This window comes from Prenolepis imparis, unplaced genomic scaffold, assembly GCF_030444845.1.
Source record: "Prenolepis imparis isolate NDT839.2.m4 unplaced genomic scaffold, iyPreImpa1.0 SCAF_416, whole genome shotgun sequence".
In the NCBI taxonomy this organism is placed as follows: domain Eukaryota; kingdom Metazoa; phylum Arthropoda; class Insecta; order Hymenoptera; family Formicidae; genus Prenolepis; species Prenolepis imparis.
The window spans coordinates 967-22,982 of NW_028141574.1; the positions used below are offsets into that span (position 1 = coordinate 967).

General features: G+C 32.2%; 3 protein-coding genes and 2 long non-coding RNA genes across 5 annotated transcripts; 3 read left to right on the forward strand and 2 right to left on the reverse strand.

The window, feature by feature from the left end:
- The first annotated feature begins 1,335 nt into the window (after positions 1 to 1,335).
- Positions 1,336 to 1,887, forward strand: LOC145948480 (uncharacterized). The gene has a single exon (XM_083058173.1). The coding sequence runs from the start codon at positions 1,336 to 1,338 to the stop codon at positions 1,885 to 1,887; it is 552 nt and encodes a 183-aa protein (XP_082914299.1).
- A 107-nt stretch (positions 1,888 to 1,994) lies between these two features.
- Positions 1,995 to 2,678, forward strand: LOC145948481 (uncharacterized protein F54H12.2-like). The gene has a single exon (XM_083058174.1). The coding sequence runs from the start codon at positions 1,995 to 1,997 to the stop codon at positions 2,676 to 2,678; it is 684 nt and encodes a 227-aa protein (XP_082914300.1).
- Positions 2,679 to 13,213: 10,535 nt separating this feature from the next.
- LOC145948483 (uncharacterized) lies at positions 13,214 to 13,725 on the reverse strand. The gene is made up of 3 exons (XR_014427364.1): positions 13,619 to 13,725; positions 13,421 to 13,560; positions 13,214 to 13,333 (listed from the first exon to the last, which is right to left on the reverse strand). It is a non-coding gene; the product is annotated as an uncharacterized LOC145948483 (long non-coding RNA).
- A 1,141-nt stretch (positions 13,726 to 14,866) lies between these two features.
- Positions 14,867 to 15,367, forward strand: LOC145948482 (uncharacterized). Its single transcript, XM_083058175.1, has one exon. It carries the CDS (start codon positions 14,867 to 14,869, stop codon positions 15,365 to 15,367), a length of 501 nt encoding a protein of 166 aa, XP_082914301.1.
- Positions 15,368 to 20,511: 5,144 nt separating this feature from the next.
- On the reverse strand, positions 20,512 to 21,674 carry LOC145948485 (uncharacterized). The gene is made up of 3 exons (XR_014427365.1): positions 21,605 to 21,674; positions 21,357 to 21,518; positions 20,512 to 21,203 (listed from the first exon to the last, which is right to left on the reverse strand). It is a non-coding gene; the product is annotated as an uncharacterized LOC145948485 (long non-coding RNA).
- Between the last annotated feature and the right edge of the window lie 342 nt (positions 21,675 to 22,016).

Sequence of the window (22,016 nt, forward strand, 5' to 3'; positions counted from 1 at the left end):
TCCGACAAACTTCACCGCATACTCGGCTTTGATATACATATCAAGCGTAGAGATCTTGTTCAACTCGATAGCGATCCCTCAGTACCATCCTCGTTGCCTGCGTGGTTTTATAATGAAATCGGTATCGAAATGCACAATAACAACGAAAAGCTCGTTAAAATCGAAAATAGTTCCGTTATACCCGACGTTTTACCATCATGGGTTTATGATGAAGAGTTTCATTCTCTGCTATTTTACGAGCTCACGCACTCGCGTATGTTAATAGGTGACGAACCAGGTAGTTTGTCGCGAGGTATTCCCGACAAGCTCTTTGTCTATTGCGACATTTGCGAACCTTATATTACCGGCGATTTACAATCTCCCCTTCTTCGAATAATCGCGCTCGACTCGCGAAATGATTACGAGTTTGCATCGACTCAGATAAGACATTTCTCGTCCGCACAATACATTACTCTGCGTCAAACGTGTTTCCGTACGATCGAAATAGATATAAGAGATCAGATGGGCCAAAGTATACCATTCGAATTCGGGACGCTGACGGTGACATTGCACTTTAGACGTATCGATTAGATATCGTAAGAATACTCGGTGTTCATGACAGAGAAAACAGGAAAAACAAAAGAAAAGAAAAGAGAATTTACTCGTTTGTTCTGTATTAATGGATTATTCAGAGTATTACGACGAATTACAGAACGGGGGTGGTCGTGGCGGTAGAATTCCACGAGTTTTCGTCGGGTCACCCTATCAACGCGGTCACGGTATAGGAAGTTTTCTCGGGGGATTATTCAGACGCGCACTGCCATATTTAGGTATTGCCGCGCGAGCGGTGGGAAAAGAAGCTTTACGTTATGGTACTAATTTAATAGAAGATGTAGAAAACAATACTCCGTTTAAGGTAGCGGCCAATCATCGATTTAAAGAATCGCGTAACAATCTCAAAAGACAAGCTAAAGAAAAAATAACTAGTCTGATGAAAGGTTCGGGGTATAAATCGGATGCGAAAATTCCCGTAGCTCAGTTTCCCTTTGCAGGGCTTGACACACGTATCGCTAAATCAACGGCAGCAACGGGGCGTAAACGGCGTCGCTCGAGTAAGAAGAGAAGTTTATCGAAAATCAAGGCTCGTGGGAAAAAGAGGACGAATACAAAATCATGGAAGAATAATAATAAGAAAAATCGTACGACGGTGAAAAGACTCAAGACGTCCGCGAAACGACGTAAAATTGGCAAGAAACGTAGCGTATTCGATATATTTTCTTAAACAACGCTATTCTAATCACGCACATTTAACTACGACGAGGACGACGACGACGACGACGAAAAAATTGTTGGAGAATGTCTTTTCTTCATACACACTCGAGCGAATGTTTAAAGAGTGAACTCAATCTCTTTTCCTTACCGCCTACGCAAACTAGTATCGAGAGTTTGCAATGGATTCATTACAAACCCGTGACCTCTCTCTCGGACGATTCACCGATAGAATTCGTCGTCCCGGGACACGGAGAAGAATATCTAGATCTCACGCATACTATACTGAGTCTTCGTGTACGCGTGCAATCGACCGACGATTCCGCGGCTCGAGCTTCAAGAACGAGCGGCACAGACACAGAGGCCACCGCAGGCCCCGTAAATCATTTACTTCATTTCATTTTCAATCAGGTCAACGTGTATTTCAATCAAAAGCTCGTGTCGCCTCCAAACAACGCTTACGCTTACCGCGCGTACATCGAGGCTTTGTTAAATTATTCCTCACCCGCAAAAACTTCCCATCTAACTTCATCTCTATGGGACACGGATACACCAGGCCACATGGACGAAACGTTGGAGTCGAAAGACAATACCGCTCTCGTGAGACGCTCCCGTTACGTTCGCGCGGGCGAGCGATAGATCTTATAGGACATCTCCATTGCGACGTTTTCAATCAAGACAAATTCTTAATTAACGGCGTGGAAGTACGACTGAGACTCGTCCGTTCGAAAGATTCGTTCTGTCTCATGGATAGTAACGGCACGTCAAAAATACATATTCTCGATGCCTCCTTGCTAGTGAGAAGGGCGAAAATAAGCGCCGGAGTGTTACTCGCTCATGCTAGAATGTTGAGTAAAGTTACAGCCAAGTATCCGCTTACGAGAGTCGAGGTTAAAACATTCACGATTCACAGCGGTGTTGTAGGCGAATCATTAGATAACGTAATACTCGGACAACTACCAAAACGAATAATAGTCGGTTTCGTTAATAATAAAGCGTTTAATGGCGATAGAAAATTAAATCCGTTTAATTTTAAAAACTACGGCATAAATTTCTTCTCGTTGTACGTTGACGGCACGCAAATTCCTAGTAGACCATTACAACCGGTTTTCTCGTCAGAAGAACCACTTTACGTCGATGCTTATCAATCGCTTTTCTCGGGAACGGGAATCCATTTCTTGAACGAGGGAAATTCCATAAGTAGAGATGATTATTCCAAGGGATACACGCTTTTCGCTTTTGATCTTACACCCGATTTGTCCGCTAATTGCGCCGGGCATTGGAATCTCCTGAGACACGGTAGTTTACGATTAGAAGTACGATTCGAAAAGGCGCTCACCGTGACAATTAACTGCGTTGTTTACGCCGAATTTGATAATGTGATAGAAATCGACTCGTCTCGTCAAGTCATCATCAATTTTTCCGGTTAAATTTTTTATCGGGTATTTACATATCTCTCGTCGTAACTCGCGAAAAATATTTTTCTTTCCCCCACCCTTCTCTACATCCATTTGTCGACACGCTTCGCGAGAATAACCCATAATGTATCGAAAAGAAATCAGTTTCCTTCGAGACACACACGACGGCGTTTCGTGAAAAAACTTAAATCTCGCCAACGAAAGCGTATAAGTTTTTCTTCGCAATATGGATATAGTCATCGATATACAAGGTTTCCGCGATAAGGATGAGAAGTTTATTCCTAAGGAAGTCGCAGTTGTGATTAATGTACCCATCGTCGACCATTATGATGCCTCCGCATCCGTTTGGCGAATTACCCGAAAAAGCGAGGCGACAAAACAGTTGGCTCACACGAAATTATCACGGTATCGAATGGTTCGACGGCGAAGCTAATCCAAAATATTTTACGTCGCAATTACGTGAATTTATACGTCACACGCGACGCATTTACGTAAGAGGCAATGAAAAATCGCACTACTTGCGAAATCTACTTTCCAGAGAGATATATAATTTGGAAGGTATCTCGCCTGCATTCAAAAATCTAATGTCAGCGGAAGAGTGTGGAGAATATTGTGCTCATCACGGATTTCGACAAATCTTTCATTGCGCGTTACACAATGCCTTCAAATTGAAACGCTGGCTACTCCGTCAAAATAATATCGTCAGCAACGATACACTCAGCGTTAGTCAACCTACTACTTGTAGTTCTCCCGAAAATTACCAATTAAGCGACGCCGACGACTACGAATACGAAAGCGCGAAAACCAACTGCGACAAAAATTACGCTGCTAGCATCGCAAATGAAATTCCCGTTTTAAGCCATAACATTAAAACTCATGCGGATAACGCAATAGAGACAATTGAAAAAGAAGAAGTTATTCGAATAATACCAGTATCCACACATTCGTCTTCGAGTCAAAAAAATAAATTCGTTGGAAATTTTACAAGCATTGCAACATATCGATGCCCGACATGCGGGAGTCTACCCCGCCGACAGAGTTCCGAGGGTGTGGACGAGGTCGACGGCCATCGTCGCTAATACAGACGACCATAATCATCCCGGAGAACATTGGGTCGCCTTCTTCCTCGACAAACACGGAACAGGCACTTACTTTGACAGTTACGGAATACCACCCCTGAAGCCAGGATTTCTCCTTCGTCTTCGTCGAAACTCCATCATACATCAATGGAACACCCAACAACTACAAGGATTTTTTCACAAACTTGCAGTCAATATAGCTGTGTATTTCTATATTATATGTCTGTTGGTTACGATCTTAATCAATTTCTTACTCTTTTTACCGAAAATTGTGAATACAACGACCGATTAATCGTAAATTTATTCCGCAAAATTTTTCTCCGCTAAAATAAGAAACATGTCATCGTAGTTGCTAACTGATATCATTCTGTAATTTTAATAACATACTCCTATGTATCACTTTAAACCTTATGTATTTGTAATAAGTATATTGACTTGTAAAATCACCATGAATAAATGTCTTTTTTTTTATTTAAATTATCCAGTATTTTCTTTCCACTCTTTCCCTTTTTCCTTTTAACAGCGAAACGCTCTCGTAAAGCTCTATTGTAATCTTCAACCGTGCGATAATTTTGTTATTTCTTTCATCACACCGTCACTGATCTTTGTTTCTATTATTTAACTTTTAAGTGCTTCATTATCACTAATAATAATATCGCTACCAGATATGAGGTGTGACACTGTCTTATCTAATCGAAAACCAGCGGGGAGTCCTGACTTATCTGACCAAAAACCTGCAGCCGAACCTACCTGCCAGCGGGGAGGGGGGGCAGACCCTGCCAGCGGGGAATCGGCGCCAGTGGTCGAGTGGTGGGAGTTTGTTTTGACTCCCTATAGCTGACCACATACTACTCTCCAGAAAACGATGACAGACCCTAAAGAAAACGCTGTTTTTTTGCTATTATGGGATTTTGGAGCCGCCATATTGGAGTCACCATGTTTTTTTGTTAGTGGCTTCTTAAAGCAGGTATATTAATACAAATAAGAGTGTAAAAGAATTTTTAGGACATAATTTTTTGTACAGGACAGATTAATAAATTGATTTATGTGTTTTTCGAAAATAAAACAGCCTATTTGAGGCCGCCATATTGCATTCTTTTAAAATACCACATGGCATTATAAAATAGATATATTAAAGTAATGTTTCCGGCCAAGAAGGAATTTTTAGCTAATCCTCAATTTTGGTCGTGAAGTTGTTTCGGTTGACGCGGAACATGCCATATATATAATATCAATAAATATATATTCAACTTATACATACACATTATATGTCCACTTTTATAATTGACATACATTAGAAATCCACATACACTGGACTGTACTATATACATCCGTTGTCTTTATACGACTCTTAACAATAATTGTCATCAGTACAGTTAAGAATTGAAGAAGAAAAATCCATTTTTCTTTATTTCAAGTCGAAAAACTTATAGTTTTGCATGTTAAATCTGGACCTTTCAGAGCTTGTAGAACAGAAACGGCTCATTAGATCAAGTTCTGCCCATTGAGACATTTGTTCAGAGAGAGAATGATGAGAACTACAACATATCCAAAAATTCGCCAAATCCGCAGAAAGACATTTCCCATGAGAATGGTGCGGGGTTCTTTAAAGATAATAGTTTCGCAAATGTGTGTGTGACGATAGTAGGCCGGTATTCATAGTCCGATCTTATATTTAAGATTATCTTAAGTCTGGTCAGAGGTTAACTTAAGATCCCATTCAACCAATCAAATGACTGCGTAGCATCTCAAACTCGGACTTAAGACGATCTTAAATATAAGATCGGACTATGAATACCGGCTATAGACCTGAGACTATCATTGATGACATTAAAGTAAAGGTTGAGATATTAAAGATTGAAACGGATCAACGTCAAACTGTTATAAATGCGTAGAACGGTTCTTACTTTGATTAATATAAAGTTAAGTTTGAAAAATATTATGTTTCTTTAAATAAAAAAATTTTTTATTGTCAACGATAGTCTCAGGTCCACGATCGTTATTTATGAGGTTTTATCTTCAAATTTAAATTTTTTATACTGGTGCGTTTGTTGACAGAGTTCTCGCCGAATGCAGTATTAATATTTCGAGCGGCTGCTGCAATATTATAGCTACTTTTCTACTCATACAAAAAAGCACGCTAAAATCACGTTTATTCATACTGAAAAAAATGTTGAAAAAAAGGATATTCTTCCAAATGTGACCCATCAAATTGAGCATCGTCCTTGTAGGAACTTAAAAAGTAATCAAAAACAAACAGAAAAAAAATAATTTTGGCCACGGCAAGTTTCGTGTTAATTTTTTTCATGTGTATTAAAATTTTACAAATTAACAAACATTTACATAAAAACAGCTTTTTCAAACATTGTCAAGGTCACTATTCTAAGTATCCTCACATGACACATCTAAACATTCGACCTAATTCCAAATCATAAGGAAAAAAAGAGAAGAGAAATTAACGGATAACGCTAAGTGCAGGAACACATTCAGTTAAAATAAAAATTATTAACTGATAACATTTCGAAAGGAGAGGGAGCGAGGTCTATCCTAAAATTATTGTGTACATGAGAAAGTATGACATGTGTAGACACAATGGGTTCCCCCCCCCCCGCAAAGGGGGCTCCACTAACAAAAAACTAGACACATAGGTTCGAGTTGAATCTCGCTTCGTGTGGAAAGTTGCCCATGTAGAACCTCGCTTCGCCTGGAAAAGGGTATGCGTAGACACAATGGATTCCGCCCCCCACAGGAGGATAAATTTTAATACATATTAAAAAAAAATTAACACGAAACTTGCCGTGGCTAAAATTATTTTTTTTCTGTTTGTTTTTGATCACTTTTTAAGATCTTATAAGGACGATGCTCAAATCAATGGGTCACTTTCGGAAAAACAGCCGAAAAAAATACATTCGAAACCAATTAAACCGAAGAATAAAATTAGATATAAAAAGGCAAATTTTGAACTTCAAAATGATGTATAAAACAAGTATAAAAATTAAAAAAAGATTAAACAAATATAAAGATTTTTATTGATAAAGAAAACTTTAAAAAGTTTACATTGCAAAATCGGACATTTTATATGGAACAGCCTAACATACATCCGAATAATAAAAAAAAAGTAACGGAAATTGTAACAACTCGTTACGTTCGAAGTAACGGTAACGGTAACGAGTTACTTTTTAGAAAAAATAACGGTAACGGTAACGAGTTATTTTTATAAAGTAACTTTTCCAACCCTGTCATAGTTTATGTAAGATTATGCCAAACTAAAGTATGACAATATCTCATAAACTATTCACTTTTTTTATCATCCTACCCTTATAGCTTTTTATGCAAAATATTGTGCATGAGGAATCAATTTATGCAAAAATATGGTGGTTTCATTTAAGAAATTAAATATGACCTTTTAAACAACTAGCCAAGGTCAAATCATTGTCACCATTTTATGTCCCCCTTGAAATCATACAACTTTTATTTGAAACATTTTTCATTAAAATCATTGGTTTGCGAGATATAGCTCATCTGTAAACTTTAAAATAGAATACTCGGTACATACTGTATATACACCCTGTATAGAGAATTTTTCTACTCACAATCAGTTTAACACGCTCACCACCGTAGAGTTAGCAAATAAATTGAATATTTTCTAATTATTCTTTTTCATATAATTTGGGAATCGTTTGGGGAAGTTTAGGAAAAGCATTTGAACATTTGGGAAATAATATTTTTTTTATAATAACAAAATTTTATCAAACGTCAAGTTAGCAGATAGCAATTATGTTTAATAAATATTTTAAACGAAATCGATTAGGAATTATTTGGGGATGATATATTCATTGTTATTTTTATTTGGGAAAAGTCGCTTTTTGTAATTTAAATAATCTTATGTATTTAAAAAAATGCATTTATACACATGTCTTTGCATTGTCTATTTTATCGGCAGTAGAGAGAGAGATTAAAAATTGCATATTTATTATTGAAATTATAATATAAAACAAACAAACAGATTAAACAGCTTTTCTACATAAAAAATGCATTATAGCAAAATTTATTAGAGGTCACAGGTCTAGTTTACACCGATCGATTAATACGCGTATCAAATAGTAAATATAACTATTAAATTCGTTTAGTCATTGTCTCAAATGCACTACTTGATACGAGTACAAATATTCGGTGTAAACTAGGCCAATACTCCTACTTGATACGCTCGTACCAAATTATTGATCCGGCAGCATTTATATCGTGCGTACTAAATATTTAGTACAAATTTAGTACAAATATAGACCTGATACACGTACTGATTTTTACGGTAAGGGGAGAGTATATGAACTTTGGGCAGTTCCGTCAACGTGGTTGACCAATCACGTTGACGGCAGTTGACGAAACTGACCGAAGTTCATGTAATCCCCCCTTACCGCAAAAATCATATACCCCTCCACTGATCTCTACTATAACTGGATATGGCATATCCCAATAACCTATAGCCTAGCTGTATAAAGTGTGACCAATAGAACATCGGAAAGCCATTAAAGTTGTGGACTGTGTCTACATTTTCGGACGGAAAATTTGAATTACTGGGTATAAAATAGTAAAAAATGTACAGCAATAATAAAAGAGATTAACAGTTATTTTAATTTAACGTACATGAATTGAGAAAAAGATTAATATGTTAAAAAATGAAATCAATTACTCAAATATTTACTGTTTATAAAATTTTTCAATTTGTTAAAATGTTCATACATATTTATTTAAATTTTTATATATATTTTTATTATTATTATTTATATTTATTTAAATATTTCAATAAATACTATATTACACATTAAAATTCGCAAATGAAAAGAAACCTACATAAAATGGAGTAATAGTTTTAAATTAATTAAGAAATTCAATATTTAAAAAATATATATATGTTAAATAAAAAAATCTTGTAAAAATATGAAACATTTTAATTTAAATAAATAAACCATTAATTAAATAATAATATATTTATTAAATATTAATTTACTAATTTATATAGATTTAACTATGAAATGTTCGTTTTTTATTTATTGATTTTCCACAATATATGCATTTTTGCACCATTTTCACAAACTTTACTAAACTATTTTTATTAAAATTTTTATTAAAAATATTTTCGGATTAAATAAGAAAATTTATCGCTTATAATGACTGCGGTCCGAAACAAGCTTCCAGCGCTGTAAGCATCATTGTGTCTTCGTTTACAACGAATATGAAACGAAGATAGACCGATGTTTACAGTGCTGTAAGCGTATTTCGGACCGCAGTAAATATAACCAAATTTCAAAATAACTGTCAATAAAATGTCAAAAGTAGCGCCATATTGTAAACAGAGCCCACAACTTTCAATTGGGCGCGTTCAAGTCGGCAAACCGGCTAACTTGCTCGCCGAGCGATTGAATATGATTGGTTTCTTCTTGTAGATCCAATCAATCACATTCAATCGCTCGGCGAGCAGACTAGCTGCTTTGTCCATCTTGAACACGCACATTGGTCATACGTTTTTTTGTTCGATGCCATATCCAATTATATGTATGTAGAGATCAGTGTACCCCCATATATACAGGGTGAGTCATTTTAACGACGCACACAGTTATCTCGTAAGGTTAGCAATATGGCAAACAGTGTTAAGCCTACGGCACACGGTGCGTGTTTTCGTGTTAAATCGCATGCGAGCGTGCGAGCTAACATGCTAGCTAACATACTAGCTATGAAGCTAGAAATTTTGTACGCTGCGTGCTGTCATGCGTGTTAGCATGCTAGTTTTCAAAGATAGAACCGGTGCTATTTTTGCTGCGTGATTTGTGAAATAAATTAAATATCATGGCATGTCAATTAGCAATGCTGCGACAGAAAACATATATTATTATTATATACATATATACACACACACAATATTATTATTATATATAATATTTCGAATAATAATTTAATAATTGTATGAAGCAAAAACTAATAACACTGCCATCTTAACAGCACGCAACGCAGCCCACAGAATAGCGCGCAACGATCTATCAGCAAAACTAGCAAGAAAACACGCACCATGTGCTGTAGGCTTTATATACAAAAGTTGTAGGGTTCAGAGAGGGACACTTGAAGCTTTTGACCTTAACTTCGACCTTGAAGTTAAACTTAAGGGTCATTTCAAGGTCAACTTGTCTTTTTTAATGGAAAGCCCTAATTTTGACTTCAGAAATGGAAAGAACAGAAAATTTTACGTTTGAAAATGTTATATCATGTTATGTTAAACTACAACGTCCACGTCGTTGTTCCTGGGTAGTGCTGAAAGTAGTATTGTTTGTTTGCTCTTTTTATTTCGGGAGTCCATAAAAGGTTTCCATAAAAAAATTATGACTTTAAAATAATCCCTGGGATTAATTTGACCCCATAACATGACATAGTATTTTCGAACGTAAAATTTTCTGCTCTTTTCATTTTTGAAGTCAAAAATAGGGGTTTTTATTTTAAAAAACAAGTTGACCTTGAAATGATCCCTAAGTTTAACTTCAAGGTCAAAGTTAAGGTCGCTCTCAAGTGTCCCTCTCTGAACCCTACAACTTTTGTATACAACTTTGTCATATTGCTAACCTTACGAGATAACTGCGTGCGTCGATTAAAATGACTCACCCTGTATAGTACTCCTATATTGCTAACTTAGAAGGAGGAGCGGGCGAAAACATCACGGTGCAGACCAGATCTTCTCTCTCGTTTACTTATTATACAATAGACTGCGCGTTCCGTGAGAAGGGCTGAAGCCGACACTAGAAAGAAAGGGCAATAGCGTAAAGTAGAGCCTATAATAAGAGAGGCGCGAACTCTACCCCCACGTTGCCACCGCCGCCATCTTAGGCCCGTAAATGTCAGTGCAAACTGGAGCAAAAAGACGAATTATGATGAGCATCCGATACATGAATGAAGAGATTAGGTCGGTGTATGTGTACGTCAATGTTAAGTGTGTGCGTGATACGTGTGCAATCCAGAAACACTGTTCTACGACCTCTCTAAGCCGAGATATGGCTTCTTAAAAATCATCAAATTTTGCAAGTTTTAAAGCGCTCCCCTAATTGTTTTGCGTATATATATATTATAAGATCCAAGATGGCTCCCAAGTACAACGGGAGGTCAGAGCGGGGGTTCCCCAGGGTTCTGTTCTGGGCCCCCTGCTCTGGAACATAGCTTTTGATTCCGTGTTGCGGTTTGAGCTTGAAAATGGTTGTAATACTATATGCTATGCGGACGACACACTCATTGTAGCGACTGCGGACGGAATTTTTGATGTGGTTCTTTGATCTAATATTATGCTAGATAGGGTTGTGCGGAAAATTAAAAACCTTGGTCTAAAAATTGCCGTGAATAAAACTGATGCGGTTTTATTTCATGGTAGGCGTAACCTGCGTACAATGCTACAAATTAACGTCGATAACACATTTGTTCAAGTATCCGATTCAATGCGATATTTAAGAGTCATAATAGATAGTAGATGGATATTTAAAAAACATTTTTAATATGTAAAAGATAAGATTGCCAAGGTATCTAGAACTTTAAGGGCCGGTTTTTCAATAATAGTTTAAACTTAGATAAAAGTTTAAACTCTGATCAGACACATTTTATTGTTTTTTAATACATGGATTAATGTAAAACGAAGTTTAAAGTTAAGATTAAACCGTGCTAAATTAAACCGTGGAAAATGGTGGTTTAAACATCGTTCAATAAATCTACAAAAGTCATTGCAATAGTCATTGCATTATTTACTACATATAAAAGCGTTAAATATTTTTCATAATGCTTGGTGAAGAATTTTTTGAAGTAAGCGATGAAGATGAGGATATTTTAAGATATATAGGACATATTAAAAAAAGGAAAGATCGTGTTGTAAAGCCCAGACCAAATCATTTTGAAATTTGGGATGAAAAAGAATTTGTTGCAAGATTTTGATTATCTAAACAAACAGTGCATATAATAATACAAAAAATTCAGAATACTATCCGATCTCGAATTGAAAGGTATATTATTGTATGTTACATAAATTAAATAATATATAGGTTATTTCAATATAGTAGTATTTTTATAATATTATTATAAAAATATAATATTATAATATTATTATTTTTATATTATATTATTTCATATTATTATTATTTTTATATATACATAATATATAATACATATAATAATACATATAAAAATACATTAAATAAATACATATTAAATACATATATATAATTATTAAATACATTAATTTTATATAGGAATCAGGCTCTTTCAGCATCTGAAATGGTCTTATTGGCATTAAGATTTTATGCAAGTGGATCCTTTTTGATAAGCATAGATGATTTTGCTGGCATTCATAAAAGTACAACAAGCAAAGTAATTAATAAAGTTTCAAGAGCCATTGCTCACCTTAGACCTCAATATATAAAATTTCCTAATACAGAAGAAGATATTCAGAGACTTCGTAAAAAATTTTACAATATTGCAAAATTTCCACGTTGTATTGGTGCTCTAGATTGCACCCATGTTAGAATTCAATCTCCAAGTGGTAACAACAGTGAAGCATATAGAAATAGAAAAAATTTCTTTTATATAAATGTTCAAACTATCTGTAGTCCAGATCTAAAAATATTAGATATTGTTGCTCGTTGGCCAGGATCAGCGCACGATTCTACTATATTCAATAACAGTAATATAAGAGGATGTTTTGAACGAGGCGAATTAGGCAATAACCTTTTACCTTGTCAATAACCTTTGGAGATAGTGAATATTTTATAAAAAGTTATTTAATAACACCTTTATTGAGACTTATTAGAAATGAAGAACAATTATTTAATGAATCACAAATTCGTACTAGAAATCCAGTAGAAAGATGCTATGGAGTGTGGAAAAGGTTTCCTATTTTAGCATTAGGTATAAGATTAAATTTGGATCGAGTGGAAGCTGTAATCATAGCTACAGCTGTTCTTCACAATATAGCTTGCGAGAGGAATGAAGAAAATCCACCAATAGATGAAGAAGTTGAAGCAACACTTCAACTAGTAAATAACATGCCAAACATTACAAACGAAAACAATAATTCAATTGCAATCAATAATTTAACTAGACTTACTCTAATTAATGAATATTTTTCAAGACTTTGAAAATATATAAATACATAAATACATAGTTAAGATAGAGAAATAAAAAACTTTTTATTATTTATACCTCTATATGCAATAATAATAAAAGAAATTTTTAGAACAAAAATATTTTATCATATCTTTTTATTGATAAACAGAAATAAATACGTAAAACATAAACTTTAAACTTAAAACATAAACTTTAAACTTAAAACATAAACTTAAAACAAATTTAATTTAAAACAAATTTAATTCAAATTTCTTTTTCTTAATTTTTAATTCATATTCTAATATTTTTTTTCTATTTTTAATTTTTCGATTTTTAAATTATGTTCTTCTAAAAAACATTGTTTTTAAATTTCAATTAAATTTGATTTTTCTTTCGCCACTTCTGTCCATGTATCATCTGATGATTTTTTAACACGTTTTCTAAGCACGGTTTCTTTTGAAGTTCCTGAAATAAATAGAATATAGATTATACATATAATATATAGGATATATTTGAAAAGTATAAAGCAAGCTCTCTTTGTAATCTTATTACCTGCACTTTCAGTGTGTGTTCCTTTAGAAGAAATACTTAATTTTTTAGATTTAGGAGTCCTCAACATATTTGGACAGTATTTTCCCCAATCTTGAGTTTCATATGCGATACTTGATAATTTTCTTTTGCAGAAATGTAATCTAATAATTTTAATTAACTCAAATATTAAAATTCATAACTTTTAATTTTTAATATTACCTTCATTTCCGTCAATTATTTCATCCTTTTCTTCATTTGAAGTGAGTTTTATAATATTTGTATTATTTTCTGAATGAAAATTCAGCTCTTCATCATTTTTTACATTGGTATTTTCTACAACAAAAATTAATAATAAATAGAAAACAATAAAATATACTACGATAAGATACAAAATTACACCTTCATCATCATTTTGTATCACTAATGTAGCATCATTATCAAATTGAGATGTCATACCTGTTAATTGAGTTCCTAGCATAGATTGTATGGTTTCATCTATACTATCAAAAACAATATTTACAGGTCCTCCTCCACCAGTGCCTTTTATGTGGCATTTAGAATCTGCGAATTTCTTCTTTATTTTCTTTTTTAAATTTTCGTATTTACGACGTAAGGTTGGAGTATCCCTTAACGTCCCAGTAGTCAAACAAAATTCTTTACAAATTATTTCCCACGTTCCATCTTTTAATTTATTTGAGTTTGTGTCCGTCCGCTTACATTCCAATATTTTATCATATTTTTTAACTAATTGTACCTAAACATTAAAGAAATGTATAAGCATTTACGCAACATAAAATAATTTCAATATGACAAGTTTTATATTATATATCCGATAGATTATATTTATATATCAGACAATTAAGCGTTAATTACTTATCAAATCAGATTACTTACTAAAATTTCTTCCTCGGTTTTGCTAAAATTAGGCGCACGTTTTAAGGCACTATTATTAACCTTCTTTTCCATGTTTCAACATAAACTGTCACTGTCACCAATTCGCGTCTGCGCAATGAGCGAATTACCGCTAACTTAAGTTTAACTGAGGTTTAATTGATCCGTTCTCAATAAATAATGGAAAAACGAATAACATATAAAACTAGATTTATTGATTAAGGGAAGTTTTGTTAAACTATAGTTTAAACCATTAATGAAAAACCGGCCCTAATGATCAATTTGCGGGGCCCGAGCGAAAAAAAGCGTCAATTATATGTAAAAGTACTATTGTCTGTGTTTCTTTATGCGGCTCCCGTATGGAGTAATGCTTTTTCTGCAGCTTTTCCTCGAACACTGCGATCAATACGTGGATTGCAGCGATTTATTGCCATCCGAGCTATTTCTGCGTATTGCACGGTGTCTTTTGATGCGGCTATCCTTCCTGTGCGCATGCCCCCCTGGTTCCTCGAAGCGGATATGCGACGCAGAACATAGGACCGTATAACTGACTTGCGAAGTAGCGGTCAATGGACGATGGATTTATGCGAAGATGTTAAATCTCGAGAAAAGACAATCATGTTTAAGCAATGGAAGCTTTATTTAGAACGACCCGACGCTTATGGAGCTTTAACGAGAAAGGCTATTTTACCCCAATATCAGACGTGGATGGAGCGTAAACGCGGTGGTATTACTTATCATGTCACACAGTTTTTGACCGGACACGGGAGCTTTGGTCATTTCCTCAATAGGATTTGTAAGCGTGATTCGTCAGCGTGTCTTCATTGTAATTATATGAATGATACGGTCGATCATACTATTTCGCAGTGTTCTGCTTGGCAGGAACAACGAACTATACTGATAAAAAGTTTTGTTATAAATGATACCAAACTGGGTACTATTGTAAGTGCCATATTAGAGAGTGAGGAGAAATGGCTTGCATTTATGGGGTTTGCCAGCGAAGTTTTGAGGAATAAAAAGGAGATGGAAAGGAGTCTGGTGATCGGGGATCCGTCCCTCCCCTCTTCACCATCTTGACCTTAGCGCCGGCCACCCCCCTGTAATATCTGAGGGGTGGTCGACGACTTTAATCCGGTGATTTTCACACGCTAACTAATATCCTATTCTATATACTTACCTTCCTTTCCTTTCCTGTCCTATCTTATTTCCCCTAAATTTTTTAATTTTTATTGCGGTTTAATTTTCATTTTTTGTATAATGATGTATGTATTTTATATATTAATTTAATAGACTAACGTTTCGGTTTATAACCCATCTTGGGGAGTTGCTGGCGGCATGTCCGGGATGGGTTATGCGTACCATCCCATACGGCACAAAAATATTGCAGCAACATTGCAGAAATATTTCTTTGCAAGATTGCAAGATTGCAGCAATGTTGCAAAATGTTGCTGCAACATTACTGCAATATTGTAGCAACAGTAAAATGTCCGCTTTCAGCAACATTGTATTGCAATATTGCTGCAATATTTCTTTGCAAGATTGCAGCAATATTGCAATACAATGTTGCTGAAAGCGGACATTTTACTGTTGCTACAATATTGCAGTAATGTTGCAGCAACATTTTACTGTTGCTACAATATTGCAGTAATGTTGCAGCAACATTTTACTGTTGCTACAATATTGCAGTAATGTTGCAGCAACATTTTGCAACATTGCTGCAATCTTGCATAGAAATATTCCTGCAATGTTGCTGCAATATTTTTGTGCCGTATATATTATATTTTACATGCAGTATAAAAAGAGGATATTTCAGAAAAAATAACACAATAATTATATATTTATATTTATATATATATGTTACATGAAATCAAATGATATGCAACATATAAATAATTTATTCTTATTAATAAAAATAAATTATAATTGTAATAAAAAAAACAGAAATTACATAAAAATTTTATATACGAATTTTATATACGTTTTAATATATAACGCGTTATATATTCATATATAATATACACATATGCACATGTGCACAACATATATATAATCATTTTTTTATAAACCTAATGAAAACAAAAATTCACTTAAATTGCATTAAAGTATATAATATCTTAAATGCATGTAAGAACCAAAAATACATATGCGAAAATGTAATAAGCATTTTTATATGAACACATTATGTACGTAATTAATAATCGAAATTCAATTATAGTTTTAAATAATAAACAAAAATAAAGGTATACATATAAAAATATGAAAATAATAAAAAATATAAGATATTTAACTGTCTTAAATTCTATATATCTTTAATATATTCTATTAACTGTCTTTTATGTGATATTATTATACTATATGAATATAATAAAATTTTGGTATTATTCTTTGGTAATGTTGTTTTCTTCTGATGGCTTTTATTTTTCTTCCTGAATATGTCTAAAACATTAATAGAAAACTTAAAATTATAATTTGATTTCAAAACATCAAATAATTATATTATATTCTAATTTAAGATATTTTACATTTTTTTGGCAAAGTGTAATAAGAAATTATAACTAAAGTTTAAAAATTTTATTAAAAAAATATTTAGATAATATTCAAAATTTTCTCAGCATATTAAACAGAAAAAATAACATCTTGTTCAAGCTTAGTTGTCGACAGACTGATTAAATATAAACTAATTTAATATTAAATCAAATAATCTGATTAATAAACGTTCCTAACAAAGAAAATGTACATACTTCTTTTCATCTCTTTGAACTCTTACAGTAGCTTGAGAAAGCCATTTAGATGTGTATTCTGCAATATCATTGTCTGTCAGTTCATTATATTTTACACGAACAGCTTCTGTAATGCACATACACAAGTATTTTTTAATATAAATTGTAAATATTTTCTGATAAATATATGTATGTTTTAGACAAATCTTAAAGAAATTTCTAAATGGACTACACATGAATCAAAAGCAAGTTAATCATCTAAGATTATATTAAAAAGAACTTACGTATGATCATTTTAGAAAGATTTAAATCTTTAAAGCTACGCTTATTTTTTTTTCCTGTCCAGCTGAAATTTTGGGCTAAAGTATCTGTCATTACTTTTTTCATAATATTTCGTATGGCATGTGCATCAACTCCACCAACAAGTTTAAAAACATTAAGCTAAAAAAATAAACAATGTTAAAAATAATATTGAATACAGATTTTGTTTAATAATTAATGACTTTTAAATACGTAAATAAATTAAGTTTTCTTTATTTTAACAATATGTAACAGAAATATGTCATTTATGAATTATTAATGATAAGAAATGTAATAAAAAAACATTAAATTGTGAAATTGTGATATAACTATAGAAAAAGCATTAATATCTATAATAATATAATAAAAATAAAAAATTTTTATCACATACAACTTTATCCTTAAATTTGATTTCCTGTAATTGGTCTTCAAAGGATATTAGTTCAGTAAGTGTAGAAATCGGGAAATGGAAATCACATTCTTCACTATCATAAGTATGGCAGGAAAATTGCATTTTCTCCTCTAGCATATTAATTCTAATTTCTATACTGTCTAATTTATATAATATTTTGTTCAATTTTCCTATAATCTGTTTCTTGAATTCTGGAACAAATATATATTATTTAACTAATGCTATTTATTGCTAAGTATCACAATAATTATACATATTATACTTTTTTAAATACAGGACTTTTTAGTAAAAAAAAAAGTAATAAGTATAACAATAATTAATTTTTATAATAAATACCATAAGCATACAAATCTTTCTCGATATTTTCAGAAGAATCTTGCATATGAAAGTTTATATTATTCGTAGCAATTTGCTTGCTATTTTTATCTAAAAAATAAAAAATTATTAATGATTTTTGTCATAAGTATCATGTATTTATAAATTTTAATTATAACTCACCATTACTGTTTATAGGATTAATATTATTTTCATGTAAAATATTTGTAATGTTTTGTATAGGCTTGTCGTTAATTACTTTATCAGTTGATACAAAATAATTTCCTCTGTCAGGAAAAGGAGGCAGGATTTTATTTTGTATTATATTTACTTTATTTACTTTATTTTCTTTATTCTCTAAACAGATATCTTCTGAAGAAGAAGATGATGATATTTTTTTCTTTGCTTTCATACGTCTTTGCTTTTTTCTTGTTCTCTTAAATCATCTGAAGACATCCCAGTGTCATCTATATTTGACGTGTCTTGCGCTAGACTTAATTTTTGTAAACTTTCTTCATAAGTATCTAAATCATTGAAAATAAAAGAAAAATGTATACAATAATTACATATATTAAATGATAATTTATATAAATAAAATTCTCTTACTTGCTCCACCAAAAATTCTTTTAATTTGTAGCTCTTCCCAATCAGACCTTTCTCGAGGCATCTCTCTTGCCAATATAGCCTTGTTAACACGGTACTTAGTTTTCATGTGACTAGGCCATATACATGATAATTTATCAGCATTGTACCATGCTGAGGGTATAACTTGTAGTCCGTCATGAAATTCCGCAATGATAAATTGATACTTATCCATTTTTCTGTGATGTGAAATATTCCGTGATACATCATGTGTAGTTTACATTATTGAAAAGAAATTATTATCTAACACACATAAAATTGAATTATTGAAAAAAAATTATCTGCTAACACACAAAAATTATCTAACATACTTAAAAATTATTATCTAACACATATAATTATATTATATGATTAAGAGGAAATATTGCAAATGTATTTGGATGATTTCCGAACGGAATTTTCCATGCTTTACCTAATATATCTGTAATTGGCCATGAAAATATGCTATCATTATTTACTGTCATTACTTTTATATTAAAATCGCTAGATTTGTATGATAATTCATATACATCTTTTATGTACTTAAATTTCTTACCAATAAGAAAAAAATCTTTATTTTTTTTTGCACTATATTCAAAATTAAAACATATTGACCACTTTTCAAAAGACAACAATTATTATTATGACCTTTACAATTTATATTGAATTTTTCATTTGACATCATCAAATATTGCGATTGAATATCATAATTATCTGGTACTGGACCATTGTTATGTAAATATTTATATGAATTTAATGTTTCATTATTAATATTTGACAGAAAAAAATTACAATTTTCAATTTCCTTATATCTTTTATATAATTGTTGTAGCGGTTTTTCACTTTTACGTAATCGTTTTTTGATCGACGCCATATAGTTTTCAAAACGAAAAGCACTAAAATTGTCCAATGGACCATATGTTCTTACGTCGGAACATATATGTAATAAATTATGTATGTTATGCGACATGTATTGTTTACCATATAAAATTTCAAATGATATGACAAAATGATTAAGTAAAGATTCTGCAAAATTTATTAGTTCCTCATTCAAACTTGAACGTATAAGAATTGTGACAGCTATGTGTAATGTGAGAAAATGAAGATATATGTCTTGCTTTAATACATGTCTCAATACAATGGGTCCTGTGTATAATAAAAAATTTCTAAACTCTACTGCTTTCCATAGTTTGACATCTTTTAATGATCTGGGTTTTCTAATAAAATCGTTCGGTGTTGTATTTTTCAGCAAAATTAATAAGTGTGATATTTTATTAATGGATTTGATACTTAAGCGTACATAAAGTGGACCCTTTAGCCAAAGAAGGATAATTTTTTTGACAACGCCTAAACATATAAGGTGCATATAATCTAGTGGTGTATTATTTATAGGCAAAAATCCAGGAATATTGTTTAAAATAGAATGTCCAATCTGAAAATCTTGATAAGCATTAGCGGAAAATAGTTCATCTTTTCTAGAAGGAAATGTTTTTCTATATGGAAAGCAAACTCTACCATTAATATATTTCCCCTTAATCACACATTTTGTGCAACTGTAAAATCCGGTATGGCCTTTTATACATAGCACAAAAGATTTAGCGGGTGCGTCACAAATTAAAGCAAACAATCTAATGTTGATTATGTTTTCATTATAAATATAACCATTATTAATAAAATTAATTAAATCGTCGACTAAAGATTGCAGGAAAACATTAGAATCTGTGGGTTTTTTGTAACCAAAATATGCACCAACGAGATATACTGTCTTATTGACAGTATTTGAACATAAAATGGTCCATAATGACGCTTGAGAAGATTTTGCTAATGGCAAACCATCAATATTAATAAGTAAATTAATATATGCATTATTATCTTCTAATAGGATTTTCTGAATAATATCATCAAAACCAAAATATAAATATTCTCCTTCACATATTTTTGAAATATGGGTTTCTCTTGGAATTTTTAATAGTATCCGTGCGTCTGCAGGTAGATTATGCGAAGTATATTGCTTCAAAACTTTTAATAATGCATTACAAGCTGTGCGAGAAATATTGTGTGATACAGCCCATGTAGCTAATGCTTTATTTAATTCATTATCATTATTAGGTCTATGTATTTCATCATTTATGACAGAGTTATCATTATTATTATTATTTTCATTATCATTATCATTATTAAGATCTGAAGATGTATCTTTGACATATATATTAATCATATCATTAACACTGTTTGTATTACATGAAGAAACTTCTTCATCAGTGATTTTACACAATTCTACGTTTGAAGTCAGTTTAGAAGAAGTATTGATGGTATGCCATTCCAAAATTTCTCTAGAAGATCCTGCAATATCTATAGCTGTTTGATTTGCAACAATCCGTCTACCGTGACGTTTTGCAATAAGTTTTCTTTTACGTGTGTTCATATTTCTTTTACAATAAGTAAACACTACACAAATTATATCGGAAAAAATTTAAGAAGGAAACATTTAGAAAATATTTTACAAGAAAGTAAAATATAAAGTACGTAATACATATAAACGTATCTGCGAAATAAAATAATGAAATTAAAGTATATATATGATTGTGTATATTTGTAAAAATATAATAAATAAAAATATATAATTATATATATATATATATATAATTATAGAATAAATATAAAAATAAATAGTATATAGAAGAAAATCAAAATTTACCTTTATATATTATGTGGATGAATGGGTAGCAAGCAGCCAAGTATTTTTTATTTCAAGCAACGAGATACTGTGCAAAGATTACTGCAATAAGATTGACGATGGTATTTTCCAATTACACCGGTCGTAAGAAAGATCGTTTCAGTTCGATGATTTTATTTCTCACTATAACAAAATAAGAATTTCATCAATTTAGGTTAGATTATAGGTTAGATTAGATTAGATTTATATCGTTAGTTATTAAACATAACCAGATTTTGTCAGAAATGTAATAATGCCATTTATTTACATACGTTACATACACGTTCTTTTCCTTGCTTCTTATTATCATTGCACTTAAAATAAAATTAATTAATTAATTATTGCACTTGTCGCTGTCGCGTTCGCCTCTATTATGCTCACTCACTATGCACTGTATCACCCGCGAACGCGCCTCGCACTCACTTTGCACTTCCGAATTAGGCCCGGCGCAGAATCTCATAACAGCTGTTTGTAAATCATCATCGTTATATAGAGGGAACAACACTTCGCGTCTATCTCTCGTAGGCCTCTGCCGGGCCTCAACTCGCAAGCGCAACAAAATATTTAAACATGAATATAATTATTAATAATTAATAATTTTATTATAATTATAATAATTAATATTAATAAAACTCATTTGTG

Excerpts from the sequence above, each read along its gene's own strand:
- LOC145948480 (XM_083058173.1), top strand. The coding sequence starts at position 1,336 with ATGTCTTTTCTTCATACACACTCGAGCGAATGTTTAAAGAGTGAACTC.
- LOC145948481 (XM_083058174.1), top strand. The coding sequence starts at position 1,995 with ATGGATAGTAACGGCACGTCAAAAATACATATTCTCGATGCCTCCTTG.
- LOC145948482 (XM_083058175.1), top strand. The coding sequence starts at position 14,867 with ATGGATTTATGCGAAGATGTTAAATCTCGAGAAAAGACAATCATGTTT.